Source organism: Saccopteryx leptura, chromosome 1, assembly GCF_036850995.1.
Source record: "Saccopteryx leptura isolate mSacLep1 chromosome 1, mSacLep1_pri_phased_curated, whole genome shotgun sequence".
NCBI lineage: Eukaryota > Metazoa > Chordata > Mammalia > Chiroptera > Emballonuridae > Saccopteryx > Saccopteryx leptura.
In genome coordinates this window covers 56,400,095-56,415,793 of record NC_089503.1, presented here as the reverse complement: position 1 = coordinate 56,415,793, position 15,699 = coordinate 56,400,095, and the positions used below count along the sequence as shown (strand labels likewise).

At 43.5% G+C, this 15,699-nt stretch overlaps 1 protein-coding gene across 1 annotated transcript in view; it reads left to right on the top strand.

Moving 5' to 3' along the window:
* Positions 1-15,699, top strand: part of RRM1 (ribonucleotide reductase catalytic subunit M1) — a 72,624-nt gene that overhangs the window by 44,243 nt on the left and 12,682 nt on the right. The window contains exons 13-14 of the mRNA XM_066367043.1: positions 9,148-9,297; positions 9,507-9,728. Of these exons, the coding sequence (XP_066223140.1) occupies positions 9,148-9,297; positions 9,507-9,728 (372 nt within the window). The remainder of the gene's footprint in view (positions 1-9,147; positions 9,298-9,506; positions 9,729-15,699) is intronic.

The following is a 15,699-nucleotide window of genomic DNA, read 5'->3' as shown; positions in this document are numbered from 1 at the left end:
CATAAGTCTTACAGTATCTATTCTTTCTCGAACAAATGCTATGGTGCGACCGCAACAAACTGGAACTGGACCCAAAGTGATGTAATCAATTTAGGTTTTATACACTGGCCAGTGATTAGCCTACTACGCCTCTCACAATGGTCAGCGATGAGCTCAGGGGCAGAGGGGTACTTATAGGCAAAACCTACAAGGTTACAATGTTTTCAGTACGTTTATACAATATCTTTGCAAAAGTATACAAGTACACACTGTTCTAAGATAATAAACTACCTTCCTGGAATATCTGCAGGGCTGACACACAAGGAACGCATCCTGCCTTTGCTAGCAAGATTAGATTTGCTGAGGCTCATGAGAATTTTCTACTTTAGCTGTAGCTATAAGCTGATTGGGTCAGGAGTCCTCCCTAGTATGTGCTGGCATGCTGATAGTGTGCCCTTAGTACTACAAGCTTTACGGCTTGAATTCTCTTTTGTACATACTGCGTGAGGCAGTTGATAATACACGGACCAATGGTAACCCCCCTAGTATAAGCAAAACGAGGGGTCCGGTAAGAGCAGTAAATAATGTAGTGAGCCAAGGGGATGAAGAGAAAAAATTCTCATACTAATTTCTTTCTGCCTTGCATTTTTCTTTTCTGTACTAACCTCCTACAACTTGTACAAACCTTCTACAGCTTATATAAACCTTTAATTTTTATGAACTTACTTATTTAGAAATAACTGGCTTTGTAATAACTTACTTTCTCCCTTTTTCGTTCTAAAGTATTTCTATACCTTATACCTTTTATTACCAAAACTACAATTTTTTTTTAGTCAGAACTCTTAATTTTAAAAATCTTAACCTGGGCCCTGGCCGGTTGGCTCAGTGGTAGAGCGTCGGTCTGGCATGCAGAAGTCCCGGGTTTGCTTCCCGGCCAGGGCACACAGGAGAAGCGCCCATCTGCTTCTCCACCCCTCCCCCTCTCCTTCCTCTCTGTCTCTCTCTTCCCCTCCCGCAGCTGAGGCTCCATTGGAGCAAAGATGGCCTGGGCGCTGGGGATGGCTCCTTGGCCTCTGCCCCAGGTGCTAGAGTGGCTCTGGTCGCAACAGAGCGACGCCCCAGAGGGGCAGAGCATCATCCCCTGGTGGGCAGAGCGTCGCCCCTGGTGGGTGTGCTGGGTGGATCCTGGTCGGGCGCATGCGGGAGTCTGTCTGACTGTTCTCCCCGTTTCCAGCTTCAGAAAAATACCAAAAAAATAAAATAAATAAATAAAAATCTTAACCTTTACCTTTAGTGACAACTAAGATGGTAATAAGTAATTTTCTTTAAAGTATACTTCCTCTTGGAGGTGTCCTCCCTCTAAGTAGCTAGTATTTATAGGTTAATTGTAAGTACACATATATTTTTCATTACCTTGTAGCTTCCCTTCTAACTAAGGGACTTATAGTAGTACATGTATTAACTCTTAAGACAACTTGTTCTGGCTTTCCTTTGACTTTAGTTCCCCTCCCTTCCCAAGGTCTAATTAAAAGGAGGTCCTTAGTGAGTTTCTCTAGGCATTAGCCATGCGTGGACCAGTCAACTTCTGGTTTGTGGCTGAAGTAGGGCATGCTGTCCTTCTCAGGATCAGCTTACAAGAGTTGGCGGCATCAGTCTCCACTGTCCACAAAGGTGTCTCTGCTGGGACTGCAAGCTTCAGCCGGCTGTGGTGGACCCAGGCAGGTATGCCTTCTACCTTGGCAGTAGTGGGAGTGGTCAGGATCATGGTGTGTGGACCCGTCTACGTGGGAGTCAGTCCTTGGGTGGTGCACTTCTTTACCTAGACTGAGTCTTCAGGCTGGAAGGGATGTATTAGGTCTTCTGGCAGTACTGGAATCACCTCTCGGACAGTCTTTTGAATCTGTAGACCCTGTAAGACTCAGGGGTCCCTAAATTTTTTACACAGGGTGCCAGTTCACTGTCCCTCAGACCATTGGAGGGCCACCACATACAGTACTCTAGTACACTGACTACTAATGAAAGAAGTACCCCCATGGAAGTGTGGAAGGGGCCAGATAAATGGCCTCAGGGGACCGTAGTTTGGGGACACCTGCTGTAAGTACTTAAGGAAGGAGTGGTTATTTAATTTAGTTGTTTTATTTCCTCTCTGAGTTTCGGTAGGAAGGGAGGGAGTCTCCTAAACATTATCTCAAAAGGAGTGAATTCTTCCCTGTAGGGGGTGTACCTCGCCCTAAGGAGGGCTAAGGGGAGTAAGGTGGGCTACTTTCTACTGGTTTAAAACAAGTTTAAAGTTTCCTTTAAGATCTGATTCATGTTTTCTACCTGTCAATTACTTTAGTAAAATTTATTTCTAAACATTCACCTGGGAAAGTTTTCTTTCTGTTTTTCTTTATAATTTCTTTTCTTTGCTTAATATTTATTTGGGTACAGACTAAACACTTAGAAATTATGCTTTCTCTATTAGATTCTAAGTCTGACTTTTCTAATTGGTTGTAAAAAAACCCAAAAATCTTTGGCAACCTGGGTTTTAGAACAGTTACTAAAATTTCCTAAAACCCTACTGGTTTAGGGCTACCTTATTGGTAGCATCATCAGCTGCTTGCTTGGTTTTTCTTGAGGGTTTCTACGGAGTCCTCCTCTCTAGGGTGGCCTGGACAGTGGATAATGACCACTACTTCAGGAGAACAGTCTCCTGCATTCTCCGGGGTGAGGGTTTGAGCCTCACCTTCTCTGGTTCTTAAGCCTTCTCCTGATGGCCCCTCTTTGTGCCTGTCTTAGGTTGTTCCTGCCTTTAGGAATCTTACCCGTCTTTGTCTAACAAGCCATCTTAGGGGCCAGAGTTATTTATGGCCATGAGAGTGAGGGAGGAGCAACGTCCCTTCCAAAATGCTTAGTTTTATCAGCCGATGTTTCTACCTAATGAAAAACTTATAATATATTTCTTTTCTAATTCCTAGAGCTGAATGCTCTGTAAAGGCTAAGTTGACTGCCTTAGTATCTTCTGGCTCCTCTAAGTCTAGGGGTGTATAGACTCTGTAAGCTTTCTATAGTCTAAGAAAGCTGTGAGGGTCTTCTGAGGATCCTGAATAACTTATGACACCTTAGATAAACTTATGGTTGTTTTTCTGAGTATCTTCTCTGATCCAGGCTAACAGAAACTGGTGGAAAGTGTCTAAAAATTTCTTCACTTGCTTGGGTGGTGGGGTCCCGCTTAGGTTAGGCAATTAGAAACATTTTCTCAAGGTGGTCTCACTTGTTGTAAGTGGGGCAGCCTATGTACAGTACAGATTTCTAACAGTCCTGTTCAGGTTTGAGGCTCCTCTGAGAAAAGGGGGTTCTGAGCTAATTCTGTAGGTCACTTGGGAAAAAGAATTTAAACTGTTTCTTATTTTCTCCTTCCTTGACTATCAGCTGTAATTGAACTATTGTTCTTACGCTACCTTAAATCAGTACCCTGCCCTTTAACTCGGTTGGAACTATGAGGGCTCTAATCTATGACATTTCCATAGGAAATATTAAGTAAAACCTGAGCAGTTTCACCTCTGCACTTTTCCTAATGTACTTATTTACTTAGCTGATTAACAATTGCAGTTTGATAGGGTGGTAAATCAGGTGGAGGTTCAGGATTATGTCTCTAGAGTTCTCTTTTCTACCTATTATGTTAAGAATTCTTCTATTAAGCTAACCAATAGTAATATTTGTCACTCTGGGTTTTGTGACCTACTATTGAACAATTAACAATTACTGAATTATTACATATTCTCTAATATTTAAACTAAAATTTTAACATCACAGGCTATGAAATAGCAAATGAAAAGGAGAATTAACAAAAGACTATTGAAATAACATATACATTTCTAACATAGAAAATGTTTTTTACAACAACAGATCCTTGGTACAAAAAGGAAGTCTTTGTATTTGACAGACTATTTAGTTCTATATGCTTATTATTAGTACAAATTTAGTATGATTCACAATAAGAGATTATAAACTACTATCTCTAATGAACTACTGATTTTCAGAGAAAAATAAGGAATGGTCAAAATGTAGTTAATATTTTGTGGCTTCCCAGCTGGCAAAGAGATGCTAACCCTCTTTTTGATCTATAGAGCTTTACAACATTAAGTCATTATAAGGGTCGGGGTAGTAAACTAAAAAAACACACAATTTTATAAACTTATTTTCTTAACAGTGGGGTATTCTAGTTTACTTAAGGTCCTCAATTTCCTCAGGGACATAGTAACCCTATAATTCCCTGAGGACCTTTTTCTTATAATTCTTGACTATTATGGCTAAAGCAGTGGCTTTAGAAGGGGCTTATTCCCTAAATCTTCTCCTCGGGTCTGGCTCCAGGTAGTAGGCGGGGATTCCCCGGAGCCAAAGCAGAGGAGGGCAGGCACCTGTAGCAAGGTGATGATAGCCTTTAGTTTACTGCACTGTTATCTTTTGCCTGACCAAGCAGTACCCAGCCCTTGAGCTAAGAAAGAGGTTTCTTTGTTATATACACTATAAAGGAATCAGTCAGGGTACCTGGGATTCCTGATGCCCAAGGGGGAGGGGCAAGTGCCCGAAACTGTGAGGGGAGCCTGCCACTTTTTTTTTTTTTCCTTTTCTCTGCCGCTTCTCCTGCAGCCTGGCTGCCTTTTCTTTTTCTACCTCTGCTGCCATACTGGGCTGCATACTGACCGTGCCACCTGCCTGCGGGTGGGTGCTGGTGATAGTACGCTAGACTCTCTATGTTTTCTATGGGTCTAGCAATCCTTGGTTTGGCCAGTCTGCTCTTAAGTTGGCCATTTTAATTTACAGAGAGTTCTCAATGTATCTTCTTAATATTAATTCTTACCCTTTATTTTCTAAATGGGTAAAATTTCTTTGGGTCAGTAGGTGAATATCTGAATATCTGAAACTAGTTTCTACTCTATACTTCCTCCAGTACTCTCTTATGTCTTTAGCTAGTTCCTATAATTTGTGGGCTTGTTTACGAATTTCTCTTAATATAGTTCTTAAAAAATTTCTTAACATAACCTGGTCTTCCCGTGGCTATGTCAATCTACACATCTATATATGGCATCTGGTCAGGGTGCGGGACCCAAAAGACATTTGCCCTGACAGCAAAGAGTGTGGGTAAATTGAAGGTGCCCTCCGAGGACCACCCTACACCAAAAGTTGGCCATTCTAGTTCCTAAAGAGTCCGCAACGTGGTGGAATCAACAGGAGTTCTATAGTCTCGTGCCCTGCAAGAGAAATCAGAAAAGTTATCAAGCAAGCACTGAAGAAGCGTTAGGGCAGCAGATTGCCCCCGACCCATGGTCCTTGACTCTCGAAGGAATCCTGTGAGGAAGCAATGGGCGAAGCAGACAAACCAAATATGCACACGAAACAAACAAAACTTCTAAACCAAAACCAAAAGGGAGAAGGCAGCGTCCTGCGTTCCCCGACCGACCGGGTGGGGAGAAATCAGGTGGCGTCCCGCCTGCTCCACTACACCCTTTTCTAACCAGAGCTCTGTTTTCAAATATTCAAAGAGTAAGCTTCCTTACCAAATAGTCTCGAGACTCCAAATGTTTCGAATCAGCCAAATTCAGTTTCCAAACGGCAACTGCCAGAGGCTGGCCTCCTACCAACGTCTGCTGAAGCCCACTCCGTGAGGAGGGGTCTTACATGGCTAATCTCATTGGGGCCTCCATATGTTACATCCCAGGAGACAGACCACAGCAAACCCAAAGTGAATTTTATAAGTTTTATTGCAAACCTGCACAGGGACTGCAGGCAACCCATGCAAGGGAACACTGCAGCCCCGAGCTTCTAAAATGGCTCCTTTTTTAGAATGGCTATTTAGGCTGAGTAAGCAAGCAACGTTTATACGTGTGGGAGAGGTGCAATTAGCTGACCTTGTTCTTTTTTTTTTTTTTTTTTTTTGTATTTTTCTGAAGCTGGAAACGGGAGAGACAGTCAGACAGACTCCGCATGCACCCGGCCGGGATCCACCTGGCACGCCCACCAGGGGCAACGCTCTGCCCACCAGGGGGCGATGCTCTGCTCCTCTGGGGCGTTGCTCTGCCGCGACCAGAGCCACTCTAGTGCCTGGGGCAGAGGCCAAGGAGCCATCCCCAGTGCCCGGGCCATCTTTGCTCCAGTGGAGCCTTGGCTGCGGGAGGGAAAGAGAGAGACAGAGAGGAAGGAGGGGGGGGTGGAGAAGCAAATGGGCGCTTCTCCTGTGTGCCCTGGCCGGGAATCGAACCTGGGTCCCCCGCACGCCAGGCCGACGCTCTACCGCTGAGCCAACCGGCCAGGGCCTGGGGTAATTTCTTTTTGCTGGTGATGTTTTCAGGATAAATGTTCACTTTAGATTTCGGGAGTGACTCAGCCCAGGGGTTAGGGTGTCCATCCTCAAAGTGTCTCCCCCTATGCCTCAGAGACCACTCTCCCCTGGCAACTCCAGTCCTCGCAGCTCTCCCTGCTCCTGGAGCTCCGGGAAAGTGGCTGTGACTGAGGTTCTTTGTGCAGTCTCTTTAATATGAAGCCTGGTTCCGAGAGTTCTGCCTCCTCTCAAACAGTATCTAGGCTCTTTTCTCAATCAAATATAGTCCATAAGCCTCTTCTAGGCTCTAAGGCTCTAGTCTGGGATTTCGGTTTTGGGGCTGAGGACCCACAACTCACTGGGAAACCCTGCCCATTGCAAGAGTCCCTCCCGGCCGCCGCTCACTCCTGGGAGCTGGCAGCCCTTTTTGCATCTCCGCCTTTCCTACCGGTCTCAGTGTGGGTTCTTTTGTGGTCCTTGGCTGTAGAATCCTCTTAGTTGAGTCCAATGTTGATGGTCTTTCAAGGTGAGTGTTCTCAGAATTAAGTTGTAATTTACCTTGGTTCTGGGAAGTGGGAGTTGGAGCATCTGCCTACTCTGTGGCCATCATGTCTCCTAGAGTGACCCTTTTTAAAACAAAAATCAGATCGTTCTTTCTCACAACACACCTCTTTGACTTTCCAACCCATCCAGATTTTTTTTTTAAACTGAGTTATAATTTACCTACCATAAAATTCATCCTTCTAAAGTGTACAATTCAGTTCTGTCTGGAATGCTCAGTTGGTTAGAGAAATGTCCTGAAGTGCATAGGTTGCCATTTCAATCCCCTTTTAAGGCACATACAGGAACAGATCAATGATCCTCTGTCTTGGCTCTTTTCCTTCTTCTCTAAAAATCAATAAAATAAACATTTAAAAATAAAAAAAAACAAGGGGGAAAAGGTGTACAATTGAATGTTTTTTATTATATATACAAGGTTGTGCAACCATTACCAATATCTAATTCTGGAATGTTTCCATCACCCTACAAAGAAACCTTGTGCTCATTAGTAGTCACTTCCTATTCCCTTTTTCACCCATCCCCTGGCTCCACTAATCTATTTTCTATCTCTGGATTTGCCTATTATTGGTATTTCATATAGGTGGGATCTCATATTAGGCTTTTATGTGATGCTTTTTGACATGTTTTTAAGGCTTATCCATGTTGTAGCATGTATCAGCACTTCATTTCCATTCAGAATTCTTTTTTTAAAAATTTTTTATTAATTTTAATGGGGTGATATCAATAAATCAGGGTACATATATTCAAAGAAAACATGTCCAGGTTATCTTGTCATTCAATTACGTTGCATACCCATCACCCAAAGTCAGATTGTCCTCCGTCACCTTCTATCTAGTTTTCTTTGTGCCCCTTCCCCTCCCCCTCTCCCTTCTTCCCTCTCCCTGCCCCCCCCCTCCGTAACCACCATACTCTTGTCCATGTCTCTTAGTCTCATTTTTATGTCCTACCAATGTGTGGAATCCTGCAGTTCTTGTTTTTTTCTGATTTACTTATTTCACTCCGTATAATGTTACCAAGATTCCACCATTTTGTTGTAAGTGATCCGATGTCATCATTTCTTATGGCTGATTAGTATACCACGGTGTATATGTGCCACATCTTGTTTATCTAGTCTTCTATTTTTTTTTTTTTTACAGTGATTAAAGCCTTTAAGCAAACTCTTGGCCAATACAGCAAGAATCCATAAAAGAGTAGTGTCCTTAACAAGTTCACCATTCAGAATTCTTACAGTACACTGTAAGGTTCTATACAACTGGGTATCCCTACCTGACCCACTATTACTTTCCCCTTTGCGCATTGTGCTACTGCCCTACTAATTTCCTTGCTATTCCTCAAAGATAGCAAGCATGTTCCTGCCTCAGAATTTTTGCTATTAATGCTCTTCTCCTCATACAGACATGTGGCTTGCTTTCTAACTTCTTTAGTTCTTTATTCATGTCATATTCTTAGTGAGTTATTTCTGAACAACTCTATTTAAAAATGGCAGTCCTTCCATTCTTATCCCCAGGACTTTGTCTGTTTTTCCTGTCTTATTTTTCTCTCTAACGTTTACCAGACTTACGCTATCCAAGCTATATTTTGAAATTGGGTACTTTGGCAACAAATATAGCTTTGAGTTAGGTATAGAGAGCATGAGGGAGTTAAGAGGGTTGAGAGTTTGGATTGGTATAGTCGTGAAGTGGAAAAGAAGATGTATTCATTCAACATTATTAAGCTTATTATGTACCAGATGTGTCATTAGTACTAAAAATATGTACTAAGTGCAGTGGGAAAATCACCTGGAGAGCTTTCTCAGAATTTACGAACTTGGTTCCACTGTTGTTAAGGGCTTGTCTGAATCCCAGTGACTGTGAGGTAGGCATGCGTAATTTGAAAGAGCTTTCTGCAGTATTGAAATGTTCTGTGTCTGGTGGCTGTGGAACACTTTAAATATGACTAGTGCCCCCGAGAAACAATTTTAAATATTTAATTTTGATTCAGTAGCAACATGGGGTTAATGGTTATTGTATTGGACAGTGCACATTTACTCAGCATATTGTGAGATAAGTCTGATAATAGAGCCATGTACTATGGAACGTAGGGTTCTTTATCTTACCTGTTTCACTGGTGCATGTTACAATTCACATATGTAATAGGTACTGGGCTTTAGAAATGAACTGGTGAATGATGAAGAGGGGGAAGCCAAAGATAAAAATGAAAAATTTTAATGTTAGAGAGTGTTAGAAGCACATATGGTAGTGTTATTTACATATGGAAGGAATAAAAATTTTGTGATTCTTGACCTTTTCTTTTTCTTTGCATTCCAGGTTGCCGTCTGTAACTTGGCTTCTCTTGCCCTGAATATGTATGTCACGCCAGAACACTCGTATGACTTTCAGAAGTTGGCTGAAGTCACCAAAGTCATTGTCCGAAACTTGAATAAAATTATTGATATTAACTACTATCCCATCCCAGAGGTATGAATGGATATCTCTGTTTTTTAGTAATTATTGAAATCCAAGGTGGGGGAGTTTATCACAATATTCCTGCCAGCATCATTTAAATTGTTGTCATTGGAATGGTGTGAGAAAACAGATTAAAGGAGGGTGTGTGTTATTTTGTCACAGAATGTTGCCTTTTTCTATTCAATAATTTCTCTTTCTTCTCTTAACCTATTGGCATAAAGGCATACTTATCAAATAAACGCCATCGACCTATTGGAATTGGGGTACAAGGTCTGGCAGATGCTTTTATTCTGATGAGGTATCCTTTTGAGAGTCCAGAGGCCCAGTTATTGAATAAGCAAATCTTTGAAACCATTTATTATGGAGCCTTGGAAGCCAGCTGTGAACTGGCCAAGGAGCATGGCTCATATGAAACCTACGAGGGCTCTCCAGTCAGTAAAGGAGTAAGTATGTAGATAAATTTTTTTCTCTTTTTTTCATTCTGTGGGCCTCACTCCTTGGCACTGCTGGATGTGTTCTGTATGTGTGGCCCACCCACTGCCAAGTGTCCCCTCAGTCTCCTGTACCCTTCTCCTGTTGTCCCCTTTCCTCTGTGTGAGCTTGACCCTCTATAGCAGGGGTAGTCAACCTTTTTATACCTACCGCCCACTTTTGTATCTCTCTTAGTAGTAAAATTTTCTAACCGCCGGTTCCACAGTAATGGTGATTTATAAAGTAGGGAAGTAACTTTACTTTATAAAATTTATAAAGCAGAGTTACAGCAAGTTAAAGCATATAATAATAATTACTTCAAGTGCTTTATGTCGTATTTTCGCTAAGTTTGGCAGAATACATCTTTATAAAACAACTTAGTATAGCCCTGGCCAGTTTGCTCAGTGGTAGAGCGTTGGCCTGGCATGCAGGAGTCCCGGGTTTGATTCCTGGCACACAGGAGAAGCACCCATCTGCTTCTTCACCCCTCCCCTTCTCCTTCCTCTCTGTCTCTCTCTTCCCCTCCTGCAGCCAAGGCTCCATTGGAGCAAAGTTGGCCCAGGCACTAAGGATGGCTCTGTGGCCTCTGCCTCAGGTGCTAGAATGGCTCTGGTTGCAGCAGAGCGACGCCCAAATGGGCAGAGCATCGCCCCCTGGTGGGCATACCAGGTGGATCTCGGTCGGGCTCATGCGTGAGTCTGCCTGCCTCCCCGTTTCCAACTTCAGAAAAATACAAAAAAACGAAAATACAACTTACTATAGTTAAATCTATCTTTTTATTTATACTTTGGTTGCTCCGCTACCACCCATCATGAAAGCTGGAACGCCTACTAGTGGGCGGTAGGGACCAGGTTGACTACCACTGCTCTATAGTGTTGCTGGCCATGAGGAGGCAGACCAGCTGGATTGTGAGCTGCTGGTACTCCATGGGCTCTACTGTGGCCCGTCATGGTCCGTAAGTGTGTAGTGTGTGTATGAATGGCTACGAAGTGCTGATCATGAAAATTTTTTTTTCCTGTGAGTTTCTGTAGGAGGTTGAATGGTAGCAAAAAGGTAAGCTCACATCCTAATTACTAGAATCTGAATGTTACATTATTTGGTTTAAAAAGGGTCTTTTTAGATATAATTAAGGATTATGAGATGAGGAGATTATCCTGGATTATCCAGATAGGCCCTAAATCCAGTAACAGTTGTTCTTCTAAGAGATGCAAAGAGGAAGAGGAGGCAACATGACCATGGATGCAGAAATTGGAGTGATACAGCTTTAACCTAGGAATACTGGTAGCCACTAGAATAATCTCTAGAGCCTCTGGAAGGAGCGTGGCCCTCCCAACATGTTGATATTGGGTTTCTGTCCTCCAGAACTATGAGAATAATTTTTATCATTTTAAGCCACCAAATTTTGGTAATTTGTAAAACTAGCCATTAGAGGCTTAATAGGTCACTTTTGTCCTCTGGAATAAAAAGGATATTTTGTTTTAGAACTAATCATTGCTTAAATGACTTAAGAAGAATGCTAACTATATTAATTTTCTAATGCTAAACTTCGTGAATTTAAACATGATACATTCAAGACAGCTGTGCCCAGATAAAAATGGCGGAGTATGTGAACTCTGTTCCTACCTCCTGCCATGATCATATCAAAATTAGAACTGAATTATAGAACAGCCATCACAGAACCACCTGAAGATTAGCTGAACAGAATTTCTATTGCTAAAGGTATAAAGAAGAAGACATGTCAGGACCGGTTGGAAAGGCTTAGATGTGGACTGTACAGATTTCCCACTGAGTAATGAGGCGTCCAACTCAGCCCTGGTTTCCCCAAACTGGCTTATCATACCCAGGAAAAGGAGTCTTTATAATATTTGGTGTGAAAACCAGTGGATTTGTGTCCAAGGACAAAGGGCTGCAGGAAATTGAAGAACTGCCTGTCTTTAAAGGACCTGCACACAGACTCACTTGATTATAAAATCACTCCCTGTAAGCTTCACTGCAGGGGCAGCAACTTGCAAAGCATCAGGGACATAGGAGGAACCAAATTGAATAACTTAAGGGTGAAGGCTGGAAGCCTGCGGTTGAGACAGTTTCAGGGATGGAAAGGCACCATTGTTCCTTTGTTGAACTCTTCCAGTGGGCTTGATGAAGGTGTGTGCCAAATCTGTGCTCTTTATTAACCTGGCTAATACCAATTGCTTGGCCAGGGTGATTACTTGGGACATTTGACCCATCCAAGTTGCCTGCCTGGCCCAAACCTCTTCCAGCTGTTTCTCCATACAAGTGGCCTGCCTTGTCTTATGGTGCCAACTTTCCAAAATCTCTCAAAAGTCCTGAAACTCTGAACCAGTGGCAAGCCTTAGCATGTCTTGTAGCTGTTGCTAAGTGGCTGCAGGCCTAGCACAAGCAGCAACCACTCTCAACTTGCATTGTAAGTCCCATCATGTGTGACATAAGTGGCAGCCAGTTGTGGCCTGGAATGTAATTTCACCTAAGTGATCACAAGTGTGGCATCAGTTTACATTATGGTGCTCACCAAAGGGCCTCAAGAGTGATACAAGTGGCAATCAGTGTCAGTTTGCGACATAGCCTCCCCCAAGGCCTCTAAGCTTAGTGAAAGTGGCAACCAACTGCAGATCACTTGCAGCTCCCAAGCCCAGCAAAAGTGATGGTTGACCTTGACCTGCACCAGAGCCCCTCCCAAGCGGCTCTAGAACCAAGCAAACCAGGTGGCTGGCTTCAAACCACACCGGAATACCACCCGACCAGCTCCATAAATTGGCATACCCAGAGGATGGACTCAGCTGGCACCAGAAACCTGCTTGAGCAACTCCTACTCTGTGGGGTCAACCCCGAAACAGTAGCTTGTCTACTGTAGCCATGGCTAATTCTTACCTTTAGTCAGCCTGAGGATCAACCCTATTCACTGGTATGCCAACAGCAGCTGAAACTCACCTACGACAGGAGGGTACACATGCCCTGCCTGGCTCAGGTGACCAGGGAGACTGTCACTGGGCCTCACAGGATACCTTCTACATAAACCGTGAAGACCGGGAGGCATAGCTGCTCTGCCTATACCTAAAAGTAAACACAAGATGTCAGCCAAAATGAGAAAAAAGAACTTGAGCCAAATAAAAGTATTAAGACAAAACTCCAGAAAAGGAACTAAACAAACAGGAGAGAAGAAATTTATTGGATACAGAATTCAAAACACTGACTTTAAGGATGCTTAGTGAACTTCTACTCAATGAGAACTTCAACAAAGAGGAAATTAAAAAACCCAGTCAGAAATAAAGATTATAATAACTGAAATAATGAATTTATTAAAGGGAATCAATAGCAGCTTAGATGAAGTAGAGGATCAAATCAGTGACCTGGAAGACAAGGTACTGGAAAGCACTGAAACAGAATACCAGAAAGAAAAGAAATATAACGATAATTTAAGCAACCTCAGGGATAACATCAAGTATACCAGCATTTTCATCATAGGGGTATCAGAAAAAGAGAGCAAGTTATTGGAAACCTATTTGAAGAAGTAATGGCTGAAAACTTCCCTAACCTAGGGAATGAAATATACAAGTCCAGAAATCTGAGTCCCAAACAGTATGAACCCAAAGAGGCACACACCAAGATACACCATAATAAAATGGCACCAATTAAATGCAAAAAGAGAATCTTAAAAGCAACAAGAGAAAAGCAGTTACCTAAAAGGGGGTTCCCATAAGACTCAGGTGATTATTCAACAAAAACATTGCTGGCCAAAAGGATTGGCTTGCAGTATTTAAAATTGAAGAATGATGTCAGAGTAATGGCAGTGTGAAAGATACCGTTAATCCCTCCCCTTGAAATATCAACAAATTGAACACCTATAATGCTGCAAAACAAACCCAGCTGGACTTTCAAACTTGCCTAAAAAGATCTGATGGAATCCACTAAAGGTGGGAAGTGTTGAGAAGGGAAGCAGAAGATAAGATGCACTTGCGGTTGGCTCTGGAGAGGAGAGAAACTAGGACTATTTGAGTTTTTGTCTGCTGGGGCACCAGAGAGGGTAGAAACCTGGGGTGACTGGGTCACCCCAGGCTTAGTGGGAATAGTGGTGAGATTGAGGAGCAGTGGGGGAGATGCTAAATCAAAGCAGTGGCAGAACGAGGGTTCATGACCAGTATTCCTGTGGTCTGTTGGCAGCCTGCGCTTGGTGCACAGAGAAAAACAAAGTGCTATCACCCCCAGGGTTCTCCTCCCTTATCTCGTGGGTTATGGAGAGTGGCAGAGACTTAACTCACAGCTATTTCTACAGAGCCACTCTGTCCCCTGAAGAACAGAGGTGCTCTGTTGCCTGACCAGCAGGGGCGCAGTGGCTAGAGCATCAGACTGGGATGCAGAGGACCCAGGTTTGAAACACCAAGGTTGTTGGCTTGAATGCAGGCTTATCTGGCTTGAGCACTTAAGCACGGGCTCACCAGCTTGAGTACAGGGTTGCTGGCTTGAGCGTGGAATCATAGACATGACTCCATGGTCGGTGGCTTGAGCCCAAAGGTCGCTGACTTGAAGCCCAAGGATGCTGGCATGAACAAGGGATTACTTGCTCTGCTGTAGCCCCCTGGTCAAGGCACATATAAGAAAGCAGTCACGGCCCTGGCCGGTTGGCTCAGCGGTAGAGCGTCGGCCTGGTGTGCGGGGGACCCGGGTTCGATTCCCGGCCAGGGCACATAGGAGAAGCGCCCATTTGCTTCTCCACCCCCCCTCCTTCCTCTCTGTCTCTCTCTTCCCCTCCCGCAGCCGAGGCTCCATTGGAGCAAAGATGGCCCGGGCGCTGGGGATGGCTCCTTGGCCTCTGCCCCAGGCGCTAGAGTGGCTCTGGTTGCGACAGAGCATCGCCCCCTGGTGGGCAGAGCGTCGCCCCCTGGTGGGCGTGCTGGGTGGATCCCAGTCGGGCGCATGCGGGAGTCTGTCTGACTGTCTCCCCGTTTCCAGCTTCAGGGAAAAAAAAAAAAAAAGCAGTCACTGAACAACTAAGGTGCCTCAGTGAAGAACTGATGCTTCTCATCTCTCCCTTTCACTCTGTCCCTATCGTTCAGTCTTTCTCTCTCTCTCTCTCTCTCTCTCTCTCACTCTCTGTCACACACACAAATAAAACTGTACAAAAAACAAACAAACAGAGGAACTCTGTCTTGTCTATGGTCTGTTGAGACACAGGGAGTAGCGCCTGAGGCCTGAGATTGCCATTGCTAAAGCCATAAAGCCCTCATAACGTGCCCCACCCATCATCATGATTGCAGCCCAACCTCCATCATTGCGACAAGAACGTCTCAGTGAAAAAACAAGTACCATATGATTTCACTCATGGAATCTAGTGAGCTAAACAAGCAAAATAGAAATAGACTTGTGGTGGGGCTGTGTGTGAGGGTGGAGGGATTGGGAAGAAAAGGACAAAAAACTGAGGGACATGGACAGCAGTGTGGTTGCTGAATGTAGGGGGTTGAGGGAAGTGGGAGAGGGAATAGGTGGATAAATGGTGATGGAGACTATTTGGGGTGGTGAACACATAATACAATGTACAGATGATGTGTTGTAGAATTGTGCACCTGAAACCTGTGTAATTTTATTAACCAGTGTCACCCAAAAAAATTCAATTAGAAAGGAAAAACAAAAACAAGCAAACAAAAAAATAAATGATGGGATTTCTGACCATGCCACAATATGGATGAATCTTGAGGATGTTATACTTAGGTAAGGAAAACAAATAGTATATAATTTCACTTATATTAGCTACCTGGAATAGTCAGACTTATGAAAAACTAAGGAAAATGGTGGTTCCTGGAGCTGGTAACTGGCAGGTGGGAGTTATTATTTAATGAATATAGAACTTCTGTTTTGTACAATGAAGAATTCTTAAGATGGATGGTGGTGGGTAGTGGTTGCACAAAAATGTGAATGTACTTAATATTG